The 19,347-nt window shown below is 39.7% G+C and overlaps 1 protein-coding gene across 1 annotated transcript; it reads right to left on the reverse strand.

The window, feature by feature from the left end:
• Positions 1-5,706: 5,706 nt before the first annotated feature.
• On the reverse strand, positions 5,707-7,796 carry LOC142176378 (uncharacterized). Its single transcript, XM_075243820.1, has 3 exons — positions 7,707-7,796; positions 6,817-6,906; positions 5,707-6,135 (listed from the first exon to the last, which is right to left on the reverse strand). The coding sequence occupies exons 1-3, from the start codon at positions 7,794-7,796 to the stop codon at positions 5,707-5,709; spliced, it is 609 nt and encodes a 202-aa protein (XP_075099921.1).
• Positions 7,797-19,347: the final 11,551 nt, after the last annotated feature.

Below are 19,347 nucleotides of genomic sequence, written 5' to 3' on the forward strand. Positions count from 1 at the left end.
ATGTGTTCTTGTATTATCTGTTTTCATGTTGATATTGAGTCCGTGGCCACACCAGACGGATTGTGATATTGAGCCTGTGACCACGCTGGGTGGATTGTGATATTGAACCTGTGACCACGCCGAGAGGATTGTGATATTGAACCTGTGACCACGCCGGGCGGATTATGAATGTGAGCCTGTGATCATGCCGGATGGATTGAGATATTGGCACGTGAGTTGTCCGTGTGTCTAGATGTAGGCACAAGGTGCCGTGAGCATATGATGGTGGGTTGAGACCCGTGACTTGTGACTATGAGATGAGGTGTCATTGAGTGATTTCGTTGTGAAACTTGTGTTAGAACGACTTGATTAATTGATTGTTCTTTGTTCCTTATTTGCTTTGAATGATACTTTATGGTGTTCTTATTGCCTTAGTATTTATATCACTTGTTGATTCTTGTTGCCATTTACTTATTTCTGCTTTTCATTATTAGCTTTATACTTCTATACTGCACAAGTTATTTTGTCTAATGAGTGTCTTGACTTGTACCTCGTTACTACTCTACCGAGGTTAGTCTTGATACTTACTGGGTACCGACCGTGGTGTACTCATACTACACTAATGTACATTTTTGTGTAGAGCCAGATATTAGAAATATCAGACTCATGAAGAGTTAGAATATTGGTCACGAGGATTCAAAGTAGAGCTGCTTGGTCGTCGCAGTCGCTTTGAGTTCTTTCCTTTCATCGTAGTGTCAGCTTGTTATTTGAACAATATTGTATTTCGATCTTTCCATGTACTTAGCTAGAGTTCATGACTCTATATTACCAGTCTTGGGAGGTTGTTATGATTATTTCCGTGTAGGCTCATTTCACTCTTGTTTCAGTATTGATTTTAAATACTATTTCAAATTATCATTGTTAAAAATCGGCTTAATTGTTATAATAATCGGTCTAGTCTTAGAGACTAGGTGCCATCATGACATCCTATGGAGGGAGTTTGGGGTCGTGACATTATCTAAGGTGGAGAGGTAGCTATGACTTAGAGATATTCAAGAGTTTGTGAGTTAAGAAAAAGTCTCCTTCCTCCATTCTCTCTCTAGTTTGATTAATTTCTTCAATATAGCCTTTGTTGAATTTTTTGCTTGTGCCTAAATTATTCTTTGGGATATTTCAATTCTTCAAATTGGTATCACAACTTGTGTGTGAGATTCTATCCAAGCCTGTATGAGATCTTATAAATATATATTATGGCTACTCTATTACCTTATCGTCTTGTTTTTGTGTTTGATGACAAAAACAATTTTGAAACTTGGTATCAACAGATGATTTTTTTTAAAGTTATTAGATTATAGTCCATAGTTGATAAAGGATTCGTGAAACCCCCAGAAGGCACAATGCTAATGGCTGAAGCAACCACGCAGTTAGAGACAAATAGACATTTAGATTATAAGGTACGCTACTATTTTGGCATCAAGGTCGAATTGCATATCTAAAATTTTTCGCATGCAAAGTCATCAAATGATACTTAGACAATCTTGGTAAAGTCATATCGAAGAGTTGCTGACGTGAAAAAAAGGAGAAACTACAAGAATTTATGAGTCAAATTGAGTTGGCTCATATGAGACCAACAAAGTCTGCCAATTTTTTTTTTACAAGAATTGAAAACTAAATCAATGATCTAAGGATCAATGAAGAATTATTAGAAGAAGCTAAAGTTGTTGAAAATATATTGCAATCCTTGAATATTAAATTTCACACCAAGAAGACAGTTCATGAGGCTATCAAAGATTTTAGTATTTTGAGACTTGACGATTTAGAAGCTGAATTGGTGACATACGAGATGTCCCTGAATAGACAAAAAGATGAGATAGTAGAGGTGGCATCACAAGAAAATAATGATCACCAAAAGAAAAAGAAGACAAATTAAATATGGCGAAAATAAATTAAGTAGGCCAAAATTTGAAAATAGAGGAGAAAAGAAGAAAACATACAGATAATCTTTATCGTGACATAGATTCCATTGAATGAAAAGGGAAGTCAAATAGTATCCAAATTGATCTGCCAAATCATTTCTATGATTGCTAAAAAGAATGCTATGATTTGGTTGCAAGAGATGCCCGTCCAAAAGATATTGGCATTTCACAAGAAACATTATTTGATGGTATTGAAGATGAACTCAGCAATCAAAAAAGCAAGATGGTTCATCAAAAGAAAGTTTCTGATGATCTACTCAAGTTTGACGCAGAAATGGCTTGAGATCTAGAACTATAACAACGTATGATTATAGATATTGAAGATGCAATAAATTTTGTGTCATTATTCGAGATTGCATATTTCAAGGAGCATGATAAAATGATTATTGGTGACATTACTATACAATCTATAGGATGGCCAATTGGAATTGAACGGGCATACAAGACAAATTAGGGGTGTACAAAAAAATCGATAAACTGCATCAAACCGATAATTCGAGTCAAACCGACAAAAACAATTGGATTGTGGTTTGATTTGATTTGGTTGATGTTAAAAAAAAATAATTCGACCATAATTAGTTTGGTTTGATTTTAACTAAAAGAAAGTCAAACCGAAATCAAACCAACCTAACATTATATTTATACAATATTTAAAAATATTTTGTATACATAAATTTTTTATTGTAATATAATTTATAAATATTTCTTAAACTTGTTCACAGTTTTATCTTTCAACGTATTATTTAAAGTTTGGACTTAACATTCAATGGTCCAATAAATTTTATAGCCTATAAAGGTAGTAAGTCAAATAAAGTTCAAATTAATACTCATGATAATAAAGGAAATTCAATTCAACACTAGGAATGATAATAATGTTGGATCTATTTTTTAGTTTTGCACTATTTATACTGAAAATGCATAACTTAGTTTATCTTTTTTTTTTGGTTAATTGGATACTTATATATATATAGACATTCACAAAATTACATCCATATATAGGGAGGACGATGTTCCCTGTTGAATGTCATCAATGTCTACAATTGTATCACTATTACAAACGTTAATTTTTCTTAGAAAAATAATTTCTATGTCTGCCCACACTGCATCATTTATAAACACCGAAGGAACTGCCAAAAGTTAGGTCTTGTCATAAACTTCCTTCTTAGCTCCTTCCTTTGCGAGGAGGTCCTCCACTTGGTTCTGCTCCGTGTAGCTATGCCCTATGACTGGGTTTCCCAGCTGCTCCGTCAGAAACTTGCATTCATAAATTATGGGGTTGTGAGTTAAGTTACCATACTTTAACATTTCCAACACCATTTCAGAGTCAATCTCAATCACAATGGGTGACAAGCCTTGGTCTTTAGCTATTTTTAGCCCCACCCATAGGGCTTGAAGATCTGTCGTAAGACTATCAGTGTTTGGGAACCCTCTCATGAAGCCTAAAACCTATCCCCCACTGTTTCTGACTACCCCCCAATACCCCCTTTCCTATGTTAAGGTAAGACGCCACATCAATGTTCAACTTATAAAAGCCCTTATTTGGTGGTTTTCACTTTAGGTATAAGGTGTTTGTTGTTATAACAGGCCTGGACGTGGCTGCTACATGGTGGTATTCAACAACCTTTGCTATTATTTGGTGTATATTAATGTGATTCCTTTATTATCAAAGACATTAGAATTCCTAGTGAGCCAGATGGCCTAGAGGCTGAAGGGCAATAGTTGTTTTTCATTTGATGCAAGTATTGTATTCCACAATTTGGAGTCTATTCCATGTGTCTTTTCAGTTTGACATAGAAAAGGGATTAAATCTAAGGTTAGGTTTATGGTTGCACTGGTTCAACAATTGTTGCCAGAACCCTTTGTTATTAGCACATTCAAAGAAGATATGGTTTATGTCTTCTATGGCATGATCACAGAAGTAGCAGTTAGGATTAATTCTCCGCCCAATGCGGTGTAGGTGATTCCCCATAGGCAGCATGTGCTGCATGAGCCATATGAAGAACTTAATCTTGTTGGGGGCCTTTAGCTTCCAAATCCAGCTGAATTGGTCTTCATTAGAAGTGTCATTATGTATTAGTGCATCAAGAAAGTAGTAGACTGATTTGGTACTAAATATGCCATTGGGGTTGAGGTTCCAAATTAGCTTATCCTCAACAGAGGTGCAATTAGGAATGAAAGTGTTTTGGATTATCATGTTGATGTCATGGGGGATTGGATATGGAATGTTGTTAAAATCTCAAACCCCATTGGAGTACACTTCATTTATCCCTGTGGCCATGTCACTTTGGTGCCATGGACCATTAAGAATTTTATCCATTGGTTGCATCTTGGGAAGCCAAGTATCAGTAAGGAATCTAACCCTATCCCCTTTGTGGACCACCCATCTAGTGCAATTGGTACATATCTTCCAGCCCTTCTGAACAGTTTTCCAGATCCTACTATTAGGCCTAGCTCTGTTCCCTCTTCCATTACAGTGTTTTTCCAAGAGCACCCTAGCCCAGATGAATGTAGTATTATTGTAGAATCTCCAAGCAAGACTGGTATGGCATGTTTTGTTCTTTAGGTGGGCTCGCTGGACGCCCAGTCCTTCCATATTCTTAGGTTTGGTGACAGAGGCCCATTTAATATGTGAAACTTCCTTTTAGTCGGAGTTGTACCCCAAATAAAATTCCTTTGTATTTTATTAATTTGGTTGGTACTTTGGGAGGGTAACTAGATGTACTGCCTTTCATGGTTTGGAATGCTACTAAGGCAAGATTTTGCCAGAGTTGTTCGTCCAGCCATGTACATGAACTTGGTTTTCCACCCTGCCATTCTACTATTGAGGTTGTCTATGATGAATTGGAAGTCATTATTTCTAGACCTTCTATTTAAGATGGGGAACCCAAGTATTTCCCAAAGTCTCTAGAACTTTTGATACTTAAAATGGCACTACTAGTTGTGGCACACTCTTCTTGGCAGTTTGAAGAAAAAATCACTTTAGATGACTTTTTGCCCAAATGTAGCATTAAAATTACCCAAGATGGATAAGATTATATCACAATTTCTCATATTAGCTCTGGCAAACATAGTGAGGTCATCAACAAAAAACAAGTGAGAGATTCTATGTCCTTCCCCGCTGATGCTGATAGGGAACCAATCCTTATCAGTTATAGCATTGTCAATAATTCTGGAAAGCCTTTCCATGCATATGATTAACAAATAAGGTGACATGGGATCCCCCTACCTAATGTCTCTACTGGGTTTGAAGTAAGGAATCTGGGTACCATTGACAAGGATGGAGATGGAGCTTGTTGTAAGACATGACATGATTAGGTAGTTAGTTTAGAGGGGAAGTTGAAGAAGAGAAGGGATTCTCTAATGAAAGACCATTATAACATATCAAAAGCCTTTTCTAAGTTACTTTTAGGATCATATTGTCATTCTTACTTTTCATATTTTGGGAGTGGGTAATGTACTCTTGGACCACAATGGCATTATCAGTAGCTCTTCTATTAGCTAAAAAGCTAGCTTGGGTAGGGCCAATAATGTTCTGAAGCAAAGGTTTGATTTTGTTGATAATGATCTTATTGATCAGCTTATACATTATGTTACACATACCAATTGACCTGATGTTTTTTAGTATTGTGGTATTCGGGCATTTTAGGATGAGGAAGAGGTTAGTTTTGTTTATTTCATGAGGGATAATACAAGTGGAAAAGACAGTGTGGCAGAATTGGATTTTCTTGCCAGAAACTATGTGCCAGTACTTCTAGTAGAAGAAAGGGTGAAGGACATCAAGGCCATGAGCTTTCCAGGGCTTGAAGGAGAATAATGGACACTTGATCTTATAGAGCCTAACAGTGGAGTTAATGGTGCTCTGCTCCCTAGTAGTTAGAACATTGTCACTATCACTAATATGGCTCTTGTTCATTGAGCTATGATGTTCCGTGGTATAGATCGTGGTGACGTAGTTAAGGATTGTGTTTTTAATGTCATTTGGATCCTGAATGTTGGTCCCTACCTCGTCTTCTAAAGATATGATCCTATTTCTCCTTCTTCTGTTAAGTATGGATATATGGAAAAATTTAGTGTTAGCATCTCCCTCACTTAACCAATTAACTCTGGATTTAAGTTTCCAGAAATCTTCTTCACTCCTAAGGATGACAGAGAAATCTTGTTGCAGCTTTGCTTCAAGCTCCTGAAAGAAGGTACTAAAGGGGTAAGCATTAGGCTTATGGATGACAGAAAGTCTAGCAAGGATGTGCCTTTTCTTATAAAAAATATTTCCAAACACATGCATATTCCAATCAGCCACCCTATTAGTAAAAATAGAGGTAGCTTTCAAGATATTAGTATTGGCTGAAAAGCTATCTTACACAAGAGGAAGGAAGTCCGGATGGTTGCTACATTGATTCAAACCTAAAAGGCTTGTTGGCCCTGGTCAGACTTTGCTGAATTAAACTTAAAAGAAGAGGATAGTGATTAGAGTGGGTCCTAGGAAGATGGGTAACAGTTGATTCAGGAAACTCTTCTATCCAGTCATCAGTAGAAAAGCACCTATCAAGTCTTTCTAGGATTAGGTCTTGCTTATTGGAGTATCTTTTATTAGACCAAGTATATTTTAAGCCCTTAAAACCTAAATCAACTAATTTGCAACTGTTCAAACATCTCCAGAGTTTGTTGCTTCTATTAGTGTTCAAGGTATTACCCCCAAACTTATCCGTGGCTTTTAGTAGTTCATTGAAATCCACCCCAACAAGCCAACTACCCCGTAGATAGAAGCCAGATCCTCTAGTGTGTTCCAGAGGTTATTTCTATTATTAATACAGTTACTAGCATATATAGCAGAAAAAAGCCATTTACTGGAGGAGGTGAGTACCTTGACTATCACATGCAACCCCTGTGGAGTAGTGGATACTTCCTCTTCCTTAACCAGATTATCTTTCCACATAAAGACAATCCCACCAGACTGTCCAACAGCAGGGGATTGGAATTAGGCATCAAACTTGAGCTTAGTTATGAGGTGTTTGCGGTCAGCCTTTCTAGTCTCTAGCAAGACTAACATGGTATGGTTATGGAGCTTAACCATGGATGAACAATGCCTACGGAACTCGGCACTATTGCCCCCCCTCGACCATTCTATATTATGAAATTCATTAACATGGGATTTTGTGTTGGAGCCTTCCTTTTGATTCCCTTCACCTTGCTCACTAGGGTCTGCTTCAATATACCCACTAGGAGGCCAGAGTCACTGTTGAGTTTTTTGAGTTTAGAAATGAGTGCACTCAGAGTTCGAGTTTGCAACTTATGAGAGTTTTGGGGCACAGAGCAATAAACATTTCTCCTAACTGCTCTTGGAACTCTATCTCTAGGGGTTCTTACATGAGGAATGCCTTTGTATTTGGCATCCATTATTTTACTAACATGTTATCCAGGTCCACATTGGACTCCCTAAGTAAGTCTAATACCATGATGGTGCCTCTACTCAGCAGATCGGTGGGTGAGAGTGGTTCGGATAGTGGTTGTGGAACTTGAACTATTGGTGGCTAGAGTTGGAAGTTTGGATATGGGATTGGATTCTCCATGTTCATGAGGAAGAATAAGGGCATGGTCTTGCAAAGCTGACCCATGAGCCTATTGATTTCCTCCATAGATAAGGGTTGCTGGTTCCCCATGTATTGGGCTTGGAGTAAGGTGGATGTCCACAACTGGTGACCAAAGTTTGCTAGACCTTGGTAGAGAAGCTGCGTGGCCAGCCAAGCTAGGTACCTGGGGTTCTGGATAGTTATTTCCATCGGTACAGAACCTACCATCATTTGTAGGTTCTGGGTATGTCCTTGGAGTGCCATTTCCATCCATGACTCCAGCATGAGCTTTGGAGGAATTGGGGTGATGTAGATGTTAATGGTGTTGTGGCCTGTGTTTGGGAAGGGGGTTGTTGTTTTCCATCCGAAAGATCAGAGTGAATGGGAATCTTGGTGTGGCTTGATGTAAAGGAAAGGGAGGGAGAAGCGTTATAACCTATCTCTTCTTTGGGTTTCATGTGGGACGATTTGCCTTCTGCAATTAATCTTGAGGGATTAATAGGGGGTGTCACCTCATTGATAGTATTAGTTATTGGGTTAGGAACATACACTTGATTACTTCCAGTGGAAGAGGCAAGATTGGGGAAGAGATGTGGGCAGGTTGTGTGTTGCACAGGCGCATGCTTTCTAAAATGGCCTTTCGTAAACCTGTGGGCCAATTTAGAATGGGATTGTGCTGACAAGGGATCCCTTTCCAAAAGGGAGATATTCTCCTTTTGTGTAAGGATACTCGATTTGGAGGCAACAAAGTCAGGGAGGAATCTACAATCCCATTTTTGTAGATTGTATTATGATTTTTAGGAGTGGAAATATTCCTTAAAGTGGCATCTTTTGGGATTGTGCCCGACTTAGGAAGATATCGTTTCAGCCAGTCAGCTTTGCTTGTGAGTTTTCAGTTGTTTTTACTTGGCCTATTTGTAAAAATGGGCCTTAAAGGCCTCAAGTCTTGGTAGTTCTTTGTTGTCGCGACCCTAAACCCAGACCCGGTCGTGATGGTGCCTCTTGTGAAGACAAGGCCAGCCGACACAACACCCAATTCATTTTAAACAATTAAGGTAACACAAATTAAGTCATTAACATGCTAATAATCCCAAAATAACAGTAAACTTGTACAATTTGCGGAAACCAACACAGCCCGATATCAGGGTGTCACTAGCCATGAGCATCTAACATATGTCTAAGAGTCTGAAAGAGTTTATATAGTCTATTACAAAATTAGAAATAAAAAGTAAGATGGGAGGGAGAACACTGGGTTGCGAACGCCGAGCAACTACCTAGTGGACTCCGAATAGCCTGCTGGGAGCAATCAACCCTCACTGGCGGGACCTGAAGCTCCTAAATCTACACACAGAGTGTAGAGAGTAAAGTTAGTACTCCAACTCAGTGAGTAATAACAATAAATAAAGATTGAGCGATAAGAAATCACGTAAAACACAACAACATGCTATAAAGAGGCAGTGTAAAACCAATAAAATGCAATAAATCAGTGAAATCTTATAAAAATACCTTAGTTCAGTATAAGCTTCTTTAAATCACCTTTTTAATAGCTAAACAAGTAAATAAAAAGTAGCGAGAAAAGATAAACACATAAAATTCTCCTCTCGGGCACAATGTCAACAGAATCAGCCCCTTGGACAATAACATAGAACAACACCAGCCCCTCGGGCTATATTTCATATCACAATGGGTACCCGTGCTCATTGGAGGTGTACAGACTCCGGGAGAGGCCCCTTACGACCCAAGCGCAATATCAAGCCATCTCGTGGCATAATCAATAGGCTCTCAGCCTTAAATCAAGCTACCTTGTGGCGTACAACTCAGGCCCTCAACCTAATAATCATAATCAGTACAACACTGCTGCGACGTGCAATCCGATCCCATAATAATTCTCACAATATAAGACCTCGGCCCTACTCAGTCAGAAATCTCTAAAAGCCACTCGGGCACAGTAAAACATGATGCTCAACCCAAAATATCAGTTAAAATGTTAAAACCGAGTAAACATGACTGAGTTATGAAAACAATATAATATAGCATGACTGAGCACAAATATAAAATTAAAACAGTGAGGAAATAGCAGTAAAAATCCCCTAAGGGTCCAAATAGTTGGCACGAGGCCCAAATATGTCATTCAGCCCAAAATATGATGATAGCAAATAGTTTTCAATCAAATACGCAGTAAAACAGTCATTCGAGATGGACTAAGTCACAATCCCCAATGGTGCAAGACTCCACGCTCATCATCTAGCGTGTGCATCACCTTAATATAGCACAACGGTGTGAAATTTGGGGTTTCATACCCTCAGGATAACATTTACAATCATTACTCACCTCTATCCGGTCCGAACTCTAACCTGCGATGCCTTTGCCTCTCGAATCGGCCTCCGGTTGCTCCAAATCTAACCAGAATCAGTGCAAATCCATCAAAATATGCTAAGGGAACAAAGCTCACTCGAAAGAAATCAAATTACAACACAAATTCCGAAATTGGCCAAACCTGACCCCCGGGCCCACGTCTCGAAATCCGATAAAAATTACATCAATAGACTCCTTATCACTCACTGAGTTCATTCATATCAAAATCACCAAAATCCAACCACAAATGATCCCTCAAATCCCTAATTTTAGGTCTCCAATTACAAGCCTTAGTTCTTCAATATTTATGCTTAAATTCAACAATTTCCATGATTAATTAGGTAGAAATCACATTAGGATTGAGTATTAAGTCCATAAATCTTACCTCCAAGTGTTCCCCCTTGATTCCCTATTATATCCTCTTCAAAAAGCTTCAAAATCGCCCAAAAATGGAGGAACTTAGACCCAAAATGTGGAAATGGGTCTTTTAAATATTCTGCCCAGCACTTAAAAATCCTTCATCGCGAACGCGGTCAAAGCCTCGCCTTCGCAAAGCACAAATTTGAGTTGACCAATTTTCCTTCTTCGCGAATGCGTCTTCCCTCTCGCGAACGCGAATGCTCGGCTTCCCAACCCATCGCGAATGCGTCTCCCCTCTCACGAACGCATAACTTGATGACCCCAACCGTTCGTGAATGCGGGACCTCCCTCACGAACGTGAAGGCCAAACTTTCAGCCTCACATTCTAGCCCTTCGCGAATGCGAGGGTCCACTCGTGAACGCAAAGCACTGCTGTCTGCAACACTAGAGCAGATGTTTCTGCAATCTCTTTCAACATGAAATGGTCCGTTTAACCACCTGAAACTCACCCGAGGCCCCCAAAACCTCAACCAAACATTCCAACATATCCCATAACATCATTCAAACTCATTCCAACCTTCGGAACGCTCAAAAAAATATCAAAACACCAAATTTGCATCGGATTCAAGCCTAAGAATTCCAAAATCTTCTAAATTCCTCTTTCGATCAAAAAGTCTATCAAACCACGTCTGAATGACCTAAAATTTTGCATACACATCCCAAATGTCACAACAGGCCTACTGCAACTTTTATAATTCCATTTCAACCCTATATCAAAATCTCACTGATCAACCGGAAAACGTCAAAATTTCAATTTTGCCAATTCAAACCTAAATCCACTCTGGACCTCCAAAACACATTCCGATCATGCTCCTAAGTCACAAATCAACTCCCGAAGCTATCCGAACCATCGGAACTCACATCCGATCCCTTTAACATATAAGTCAATATATGGTTGACTTTTCCAACTTAAGCTCACTCAAAAGAGACTAAGTGTCTCAAACCTTACCAAAACCTCTACGAACCCGAGACAACCAAACCGATAATACAAAATACAACTGAACAAGGAAATAAGAAGCATAAATGGGGGAAACAGAGGGGTAACTCATGAAATGACTGACCGGGTTGTTACATTTGTAGCCCTCCCCATAGAGCCCAAGTGTTCCCTGGGTTCAAATGTTTGCGGGCTTTAGGGCTACTGCCACCAATGGTGGAGGTAGTCAGGTCGAGGAATGTACCTATGGATTCATTGTACAAATGTACTTGTGGCTTTATTGTGCTACTTTACCTAGGTCGTGGGCTTCTCCGATGCTGTTCTGGCTAGCGTTTGTAAGTGATTTCCTTTATGGGTTCCTTTTTTGTCCCGCTTGAATGGGACCATTCGCCACAGAGGGTCTACGCTAGGGACTACACCAACATAAGTGGTTGTAGGATTTGGGTTAACTAAACTGTTGGTTTTGTTGGCCTTTGGGTGAATGAGAAGTACCGTAATGTATGGCCAATTCTCCCACATCCCATGTAGAGAATCCTGTACAAGGTAAAAATCGGAGAGTCCGATTTTATGATTATTATGGAACTTCGTAAGGCCGCCCCCAGAAAACTTGAGGCTTGAATCGGGGTTCGACCCCGAGGGTCCTCCACGATCGACCTCGAGGCAGTGCAAATCAAAGGCTATGATGGATGAATGGGAAGCTCCCAAGGCACGTGATTAAAGCTGACCAAGTCTAGTAGGCTAGTTCAAGACCGTACCATGGCATTAAATGGTTGTACCAGCCTCAAATCCTTATAATAAATGCATATATGCTATGTTGGGAATCCCCCTCCTATATAAAGGGGACTCTTGTTATTTTTTGCACACATGAGATACCATACACAACATTCAATACAAGAACAAGAACATTCTCTGCTCTCTAACTTAAACACATTCTCCTTTGATTCTATCACTTTCATTTATTGTTTACACTTATTGTATTCCATTAATTGTTCTTCATTTATTGCTTATTATTGATCGTAAAGAGCCTTCATCAAAGCTCTCAAAACTATTAGTTCTTCATCGGCCGGTCATAGCCCAACACTTAGCTCGACCCCGAGGCCCTGTATAGGCCAGCTCGAGGCCCCGATTCTCAGCCATTCGGTTTGCATATCATACTGCCTTAAGGCTCTTATCTTGTTTTCTAATCCCATATTTAGCATCTGCTACCTAACAACTAGCATAAAAATAAATCACGTATTTTTAGAACCAAAAAATTAAATCTAATTGTAATTACTATTTTCAAGGAAAACAGTTTGGCGCTTACCGTGGGACTAAAAATAATAGTGGTTGTTTTCTTGCTAGTTTATTGCATAACGCAAGTTATCTTTCCTCTTTTTCTTGTCCAAGAATCTTTGATTTCAGGTCAAAATGTCTAACTCAGTAAATGCACGTGAAAATAACGGTCTTGAGGACCATGGAGAGAATGGTGTAGCTGTTCCAGGGATTGGTGTACCACCACGAAACCTTGAGGACGCACCAGAGCCAATCCCTATGGATGTGGTCTCACGCGATGCCCAACACGTTGATATAAGCTCCCATACTAACAGGAGCGTACGCCAAGGAGACCAACTAGAAGCTCAGAAAACCCCAACTCGGGAGGAACAAGAGGTTAGCCTTCATGTTATTTTTGAGATGTTGCAGGCGCAACATCTGGCAATTGCTCAACTGCAAAGCCACCAAAAAACCCTAAGTACAGCGGCCCTAGAAACGGCCCCTCAAACTGAACAGTTACCTGAAAGATTGAGTAACAACAGGTCAGCAGCCGACCCAACTATTATGAAGATGATCGAGGACCTCACAAGGAGGATTGAATCGGGTGAAAAGATGATAAAAGCTAATGACAAAAAGGCAGAGACCTACAATTCAAGGGTCGACCAGATCCCGGGCACACCCCCGATCTTGAAGGGTGTTGATTCAAAGAAATTTGTAAAAAAGTCATTCCCGTCAAATGCCACTCCAAAGCCCATCATGAAGAAATTCAGAATGCCCGACCTTCCGAAGTACAACAGAACCTCGGACCCTAACGAGCACGTCACTGCTTACACTTGTGCGGTGAAGAGCAATGACCTGAATGACGACGATATTGAATCCATCCTGCTAAAAAAGTTCGGGGAAACACTTTTGAAAGGGGCCATGATGTGGTATCACAACCTAGCCCCGAATTAGATAGATTCATGTGCCATACTGGCAGATTCTTTCATAAAGGCACATGCTGGTGCCATCAAGGTGGCTACAAAGAAATTCGGCGTCTTCAAAATCAAGCAAAGAGAGAACGAGATACTGTGGGAATTCGTATCTCGCTTTCAATTGGAGCGAATGGAATTACCTCCAGTCTCCTACGACTGGGCAGTGAAGTCCTTCACTCAAGGTTTGAACGAAAGCTCGGTGCCTTAGAAGCAATTGAAACAGAACTTGGTTGAATATACTGCCGTGACTTGGTCGGATGTCCACAACCGATATCAATCAAATATCAGGGTTGAGGTCGACCAATTAGGAGCCCTTCGGGCTCGGTATATCCAAGAAGACTCCTGGAAAAGGAGCCGAAACCAAACAAGGAAAGGTACCAACCATACACTGAAGATCGAAGAAATGCCCTAAGGCATAACATACCTCGGAACGATGAAGGACAGACCAAGGTCAGAATTCTCGGGGACTCATAAATAGAGCCAGATTCGATAGACACACAGGGCCGGAAGATGCACCCCGGTTATCTGAGTACAACCTCAACGTCGATGTTTCAGACATTGTATTAGCCATAAGTAAAATCAAAGACACTAGGTGGCCAAGGCCCATACAATCAGATCCGTCACAGAGGAACCCTAACATGGTGTGTGAAGTTCACGGCACACAGGGTCATAGGACCGAAGATTGCAGACAACTTCGAGAAGAAGTAGCCTGGTTACTCAGCAAAGGGCACCTCTGAGAGTTCCTTAGGGACCGAGCCAAAAATCAGCTCAGGGGAAGAGAGGTGAACAGGAAAAATGAAACAGAAGAACCACAACATGTCATCCACATGATTGTTGGGGGAGTCGACATCCCACAAGAACCCATTGTCAAACAAACAAAAATATCCATCACCAGGGAAAAATGAATTCTAGGTTACATACCCCAGGACGCTCTCACATTCAGCGATGAGGACATCGAGACCCTGTCTCGGCCTCATAACGACTCACTGGTAATTTCTTTTCTCGTAAATACATTTCAAATTAAATGTGTACTTGTGGATCTAGGTAGCTCGGCCAACATTATCAGATCAAGGGTCGTGGAGTAGCTTGGACTGCCCGACTAGATTGTGCCCGCCTCTCGAGTCCTCAATGGATTCAATATGGTGAGCGAGACAACCAAAGGGGAAATCACCCTCCAAGTCAACGTGGCCGGAACAACACAAAATGCCAAATTCCATGTCATCGATGGAGACATGAGGTACAATGCCTTGCTCGGAAGGCCATGGATACACTGCATGAGAGCATTACCATGTGAGCACGTGATTTTTGCCCTATATGTATTACTCCAACAAATTCAAAACAAAATAATTTCTTTCAGTGTTTGCAATTTTGTTGGATTTCGTGGCATTTTCTGTTAATTATTTGCATTTGTCTGTGCACGTTTATTTTATTTAAGTCATGAAAAATACAAAAATATATTGCATCTGCATTTAGGATTTGATTTTATATTTTTAGATTAATTAGCAAATTAGTTTGTTTCATAAAAACGAAAATCACAAAAATAATTCATTTTGCATTTTTACTTTTAATTTTGAATTGTTTAATTTTTCTTTAGATTTAGGGTTTAATTAATTATTGTAAATACTATGATGAGTGATTAATCTAATTGGGTAGGTTAATTTAGTTAAAAATAATTATTAATTAATGTAGGATTTATTTTAATTTTGGAAAAAGAAAAAAGAAGTGTGAAATTGGAAAAGAAAAAGAAAGAAATAAGAAAGTTTAAATCTAGGCCAAAATCAATCCAAATTCCCCAGGCCCAAACAAAGAACCTATCCAAACCATGCCATACCCGGCCCACAGCCCTTCTGTCCCTAGGACTCAAGAAACGACGTAGTACAGGCGTGAAACTACGTCGTTTCGAGTTCATTAAACCTCAACAAATCATGGCCGTTCGTCTCATTGCATCCAACGGCCCAGAGGACTTCATCGTTTTCGTTTAAAAGTGTCCTAAAATATGTAGAGACACTTCAGTTCGAACAAACCCCTCTCTCCGTTTACCTCTCTTATCTCTCTCACAGAAACCCTACCTGCCGCCCCTAATTCCACCGCCTTAACCTGGCGGCGCCACCACCTTTCCCCACCAAATAAACACCCTAATGCCTCCTCGACCCCCTCTTCCCAAATCTATGACCAGCTCCTCTCAAATCTGTCCGGAACTCATCGAATATTGAATATGAGGTTGAGCCCTAGAAGCCCAAAACTTGACCAGTGCATGCAAGGTTATATCCCGGATTCCCCATAAGATTGAGGGCCGATTTTATCCCGAAATAACGTCATTTGCTTGTTCTTAACCAAGCACAAGCGATTGGCGTCATTTGGATATTTGATCGGAGGATCAGTCAAGTTCGAGGTTTGAATCAGTGAGTATCCTTAGCCTTTCTGTCCAATTTTTCTTATCTAATCCCCGTTCCTCATCGTTTGTGTTGTATATCCGTGATTGTTCCCCCTTCTCTTTCTTCTAACTCGTTTTCCTTTACCCCATAGTATTTCCTATTAATGTTGTTTTAATCACATTTATTTTTATCTTCTTTGTTTGGTTGCTGATTTACAGCAAAGAGTTTAATGCCGAGTTGGGTAATTAAAATAATTCAAGATTAAAATCAAAAGTAATTGTGTTTTCCCTGAATTTCTGATTTATCCGTTCCTTTGATTCATTTGGTCATTTCTGAGTGTTTCGAGGCCTAACGAGTAACTATGGTCATCTTTGACCTAGTTAAAGGGTCTGACTAATTAGACCATGGTTTAATTTGAATCAATGGGTACGCTAAGGTAAATAACAGGGATATGGGGGTTAGTTTGGGTAGTTTTAGTGAGGGAATCTATTTGTAACTGTCTGGGAAGCTTCTAGGAAGCTGGAGAGGGGACTACTTTGCAAAAACTGAACTTAAATTAGGGGTGTTTTAGCTAAAATGGAAACTAAAAAGGGACTGAATGGCAAAAACGTATCTCCTTGGGTCTGCCCTATTTGCTTGCCTATAAAGTCATCTCTTCCTGGTCATTCAAGGCAGAATTAGAGGGTCCTAGAAAACTAAAATGGCTGCTTCTATTCAAAACTTCTAAAATAATTTGAAATTCCCTTAAGTTCTTTGAAAAAATTGTTGAAAATTCTGCTTGGTTCTATCCCTCTGATCCTCATATTCTAGCTCAAAACCACTGAAATTTCATAGTTTTATATTCTGGTTTGAAAATGGACTGAATGTTTTGGTCTGAGTTTGTGCTGGTTATTTACTATTCCATTGCTGGGGTGGATCCGATTTCTGCTGATTGCTTTTCACTGCTAGTTTACTGCTGCTGTTCGTCTATTCTTGATCACAAACTGAGTTTCTGGTTCTATCTTGTTATATTCAGGTACATGTCTTTGAATCCCTGTTGATATGAGACTCGCATTGAGAGATGAAATGGAAACAACATTTTCAAATCATAGCAGCAAACTAATCACTTGTAGTTCAGTCTTATTTTCTTCCCTTTTCCCTGATTCCCTTAGTTTTTACTTGTTTTAAGTGTATCATATTCTGCTAGCTGTGTGTTTCACTCTTCTAGGGGTTGAGTTGGGTTTATACTTAGCAGGGGATTCAATTTTCTCGCAAAGTGCTATACCTGAATGTTGATTTGGATAATCTGAGATCCCATTATCCTCCTTGATCATGAATTGTCATGAGAATTGAGTTGACAACTTGACTAATCAAATCAAATAGCTAGGTTTGCATGCAATCTTGTCAAATAGTGTGATTACATTGTAGTTGTCTTCCGATTATATGATTCATATGATATGTCGTGGCATGATTGTTGTGTTTAAATAACCTTAGGATTCACAAGCTAACTAATTGAACAGGTTTCAAGTTATGGTCAGTTTTACTTTACAAGTTATTTCTGGGCATGCTTTAGTAGTATTCGAAGTTTTTGGGTGTATCAGCTATTGGGTGGCAATGCAATTTGTCAGTGTGTGTCGATTTTTAAAAGCTACCTCGCATCAGTGTGGACTCGATGCTGAATCTAGAATCATCAGCTTAATCCCCTACGGGTGTTAAGTCCATTGAACCTAGGATACAAGGGTCGTTGGCAAGAGAAGGTGGCATGTTATGGTTATTTGGGCTTGTCCCTTAAGCCTGGGATGTTTGATTGAACTAAATGCTTTGTGTAACTTCATATTTTCATATGGTTTTGGTTAATTGTTGGTTAATTGATTTTGCATAAGTTTTAAAGCCTGAGAATTAGGCCTAAAAACTGGCCTAGTTATAGAGTTAAAAGATCAGATCTAGTTTGTGGGTTATGCGTTCTGAGATGTCCTTGTCGTTGCCCGATTAGGGCCCAGAATCTGTAAAGCATTTAAAAATAAGAAATGGTAGGCTGGGCCAACTCATTCTGATAGCTGGCCCAGTTCCTCATTGTCAAATTAGTTTAAGCAGGTTTTGCGAATTTGACTCGATAATTTCTTACGCCCTCTAGCCAATTAGCCAAGCCCTTTAATAATCAAGGCAAGCTGTATTATGTAACATGGATGGTTCACGGATCTCCGAAGTTTAGTGTGATTTCCTTTTTAAAAATAATTGAGGTGAGCCGCGCCAAATAAAATTTTCAAATACGCGGCCATCATTTAACTATTTCTTTTAAATCCCTAGAAATCGAGGTTTGCCATTTAGCGAATTTTCATGGCCCTCGCAAAGTTAACAACGCGTTAGTTGCTTTAGGCGCGTTATTTGTAATAATATTACCTTCTTAAACTCGGGTGCGCATTTCATGTGACCCAAATCCAAATCCTAAAATGTTGAATAAAATGTGTTCCGGATTGCGGGTGCATTTCATGTGGTGCGATCCAAAGATATGTTTTAAACGACGTTCAATCTTCCTTAAATGATTAAAAGCGGTTAAAAAATTAAAATCAGCATATAGGTTCATAATTGATTAAAATCAGATAATTAAGCCGATTATAATAGTTGAGCGATCGTGCTAGAACCACGGAACTCGGGAATGCTTAATAACTTCTCCTGAGTTAACATAATTCCTTACTCGAATTTCTGGTTCGCGAATTGTATCACAAAGTCAATCTTTTCCTCGACTCGGGATTCGAACTGGTGACTTGGGATACCATAAATCTCCCAAGTGGCGACTCTGAACCTTTTAGCAATAAATCCCGTTTCAATTGTCCTTTAATTGGAAAAACTCCTTTATTTATACCCTTCCGGGGTATAATGAAAAAGGAGGTGTGACAACTCTGGCGACTCTGCTGGGGATCAAACCCAAAATCTCTGGTTCAGGGTTCAAGAATTCGAGCTTAGAATAATTGTTATAGTTGGTTTTATCCATTGTCTGATTTTGTTACATGATTTGGGCCTGATGTGCTAATTGATTATTTTTACCGCTTTGATATTCCGTGAATTGTATATAAACTGTTGCGAAATCCCTCTTCTCTCTAAGTCTTCTAAATCATGAAGAAGTGTGCAGTTTGTGTGACTTCTTTTCTGTTAGAGTCATATTCCAAATTTAGAACGAGGTTCGGACAAGTTGCAAAGCCGACGAAGCTTCTGTATTCCCGGTACGCTGCCCCCCCTCGGCTCGAGCTGTTCGCCCGGGTAAGCCAGGTCTAGAACAAACACCCAGGTTTTAAAACCTAGTATAACAATACCTTATGCCGGATCCCTAATAGGAACGTTTGTTTGCATCATGTGCATTTTGACTTTGGAGACTCAACATAGGGGTTGGGTCTGTCTAGGACAGGTACACCCGAAACACAAAGACCATCCTGATGCATCCTACTTGCTACTTGTGCATTTATTTGCTTCGGACTTGCATGTTGACCGACTTATGAATATCGGGAGAAGTTGAGGAAAGAGAAATAGCAGTATGAGGGG

This window comes from Nicotiana tabacum, chromosome 3 (assembly GCF_000715075.1).
Source record: "Nicotiana tabacum cultivar K326 chromosome 3, ASM71507v2, whole genome shotgun sequence".
In the NCBI taxonomy this organism is placed as follows: domain Eukaryota; kingdom Viridiplantae; phylum Streptophyta; class Magnoliopsida; order Solanales; family Solanaceae; genus Nicotiana; species Nicotiana tabacum.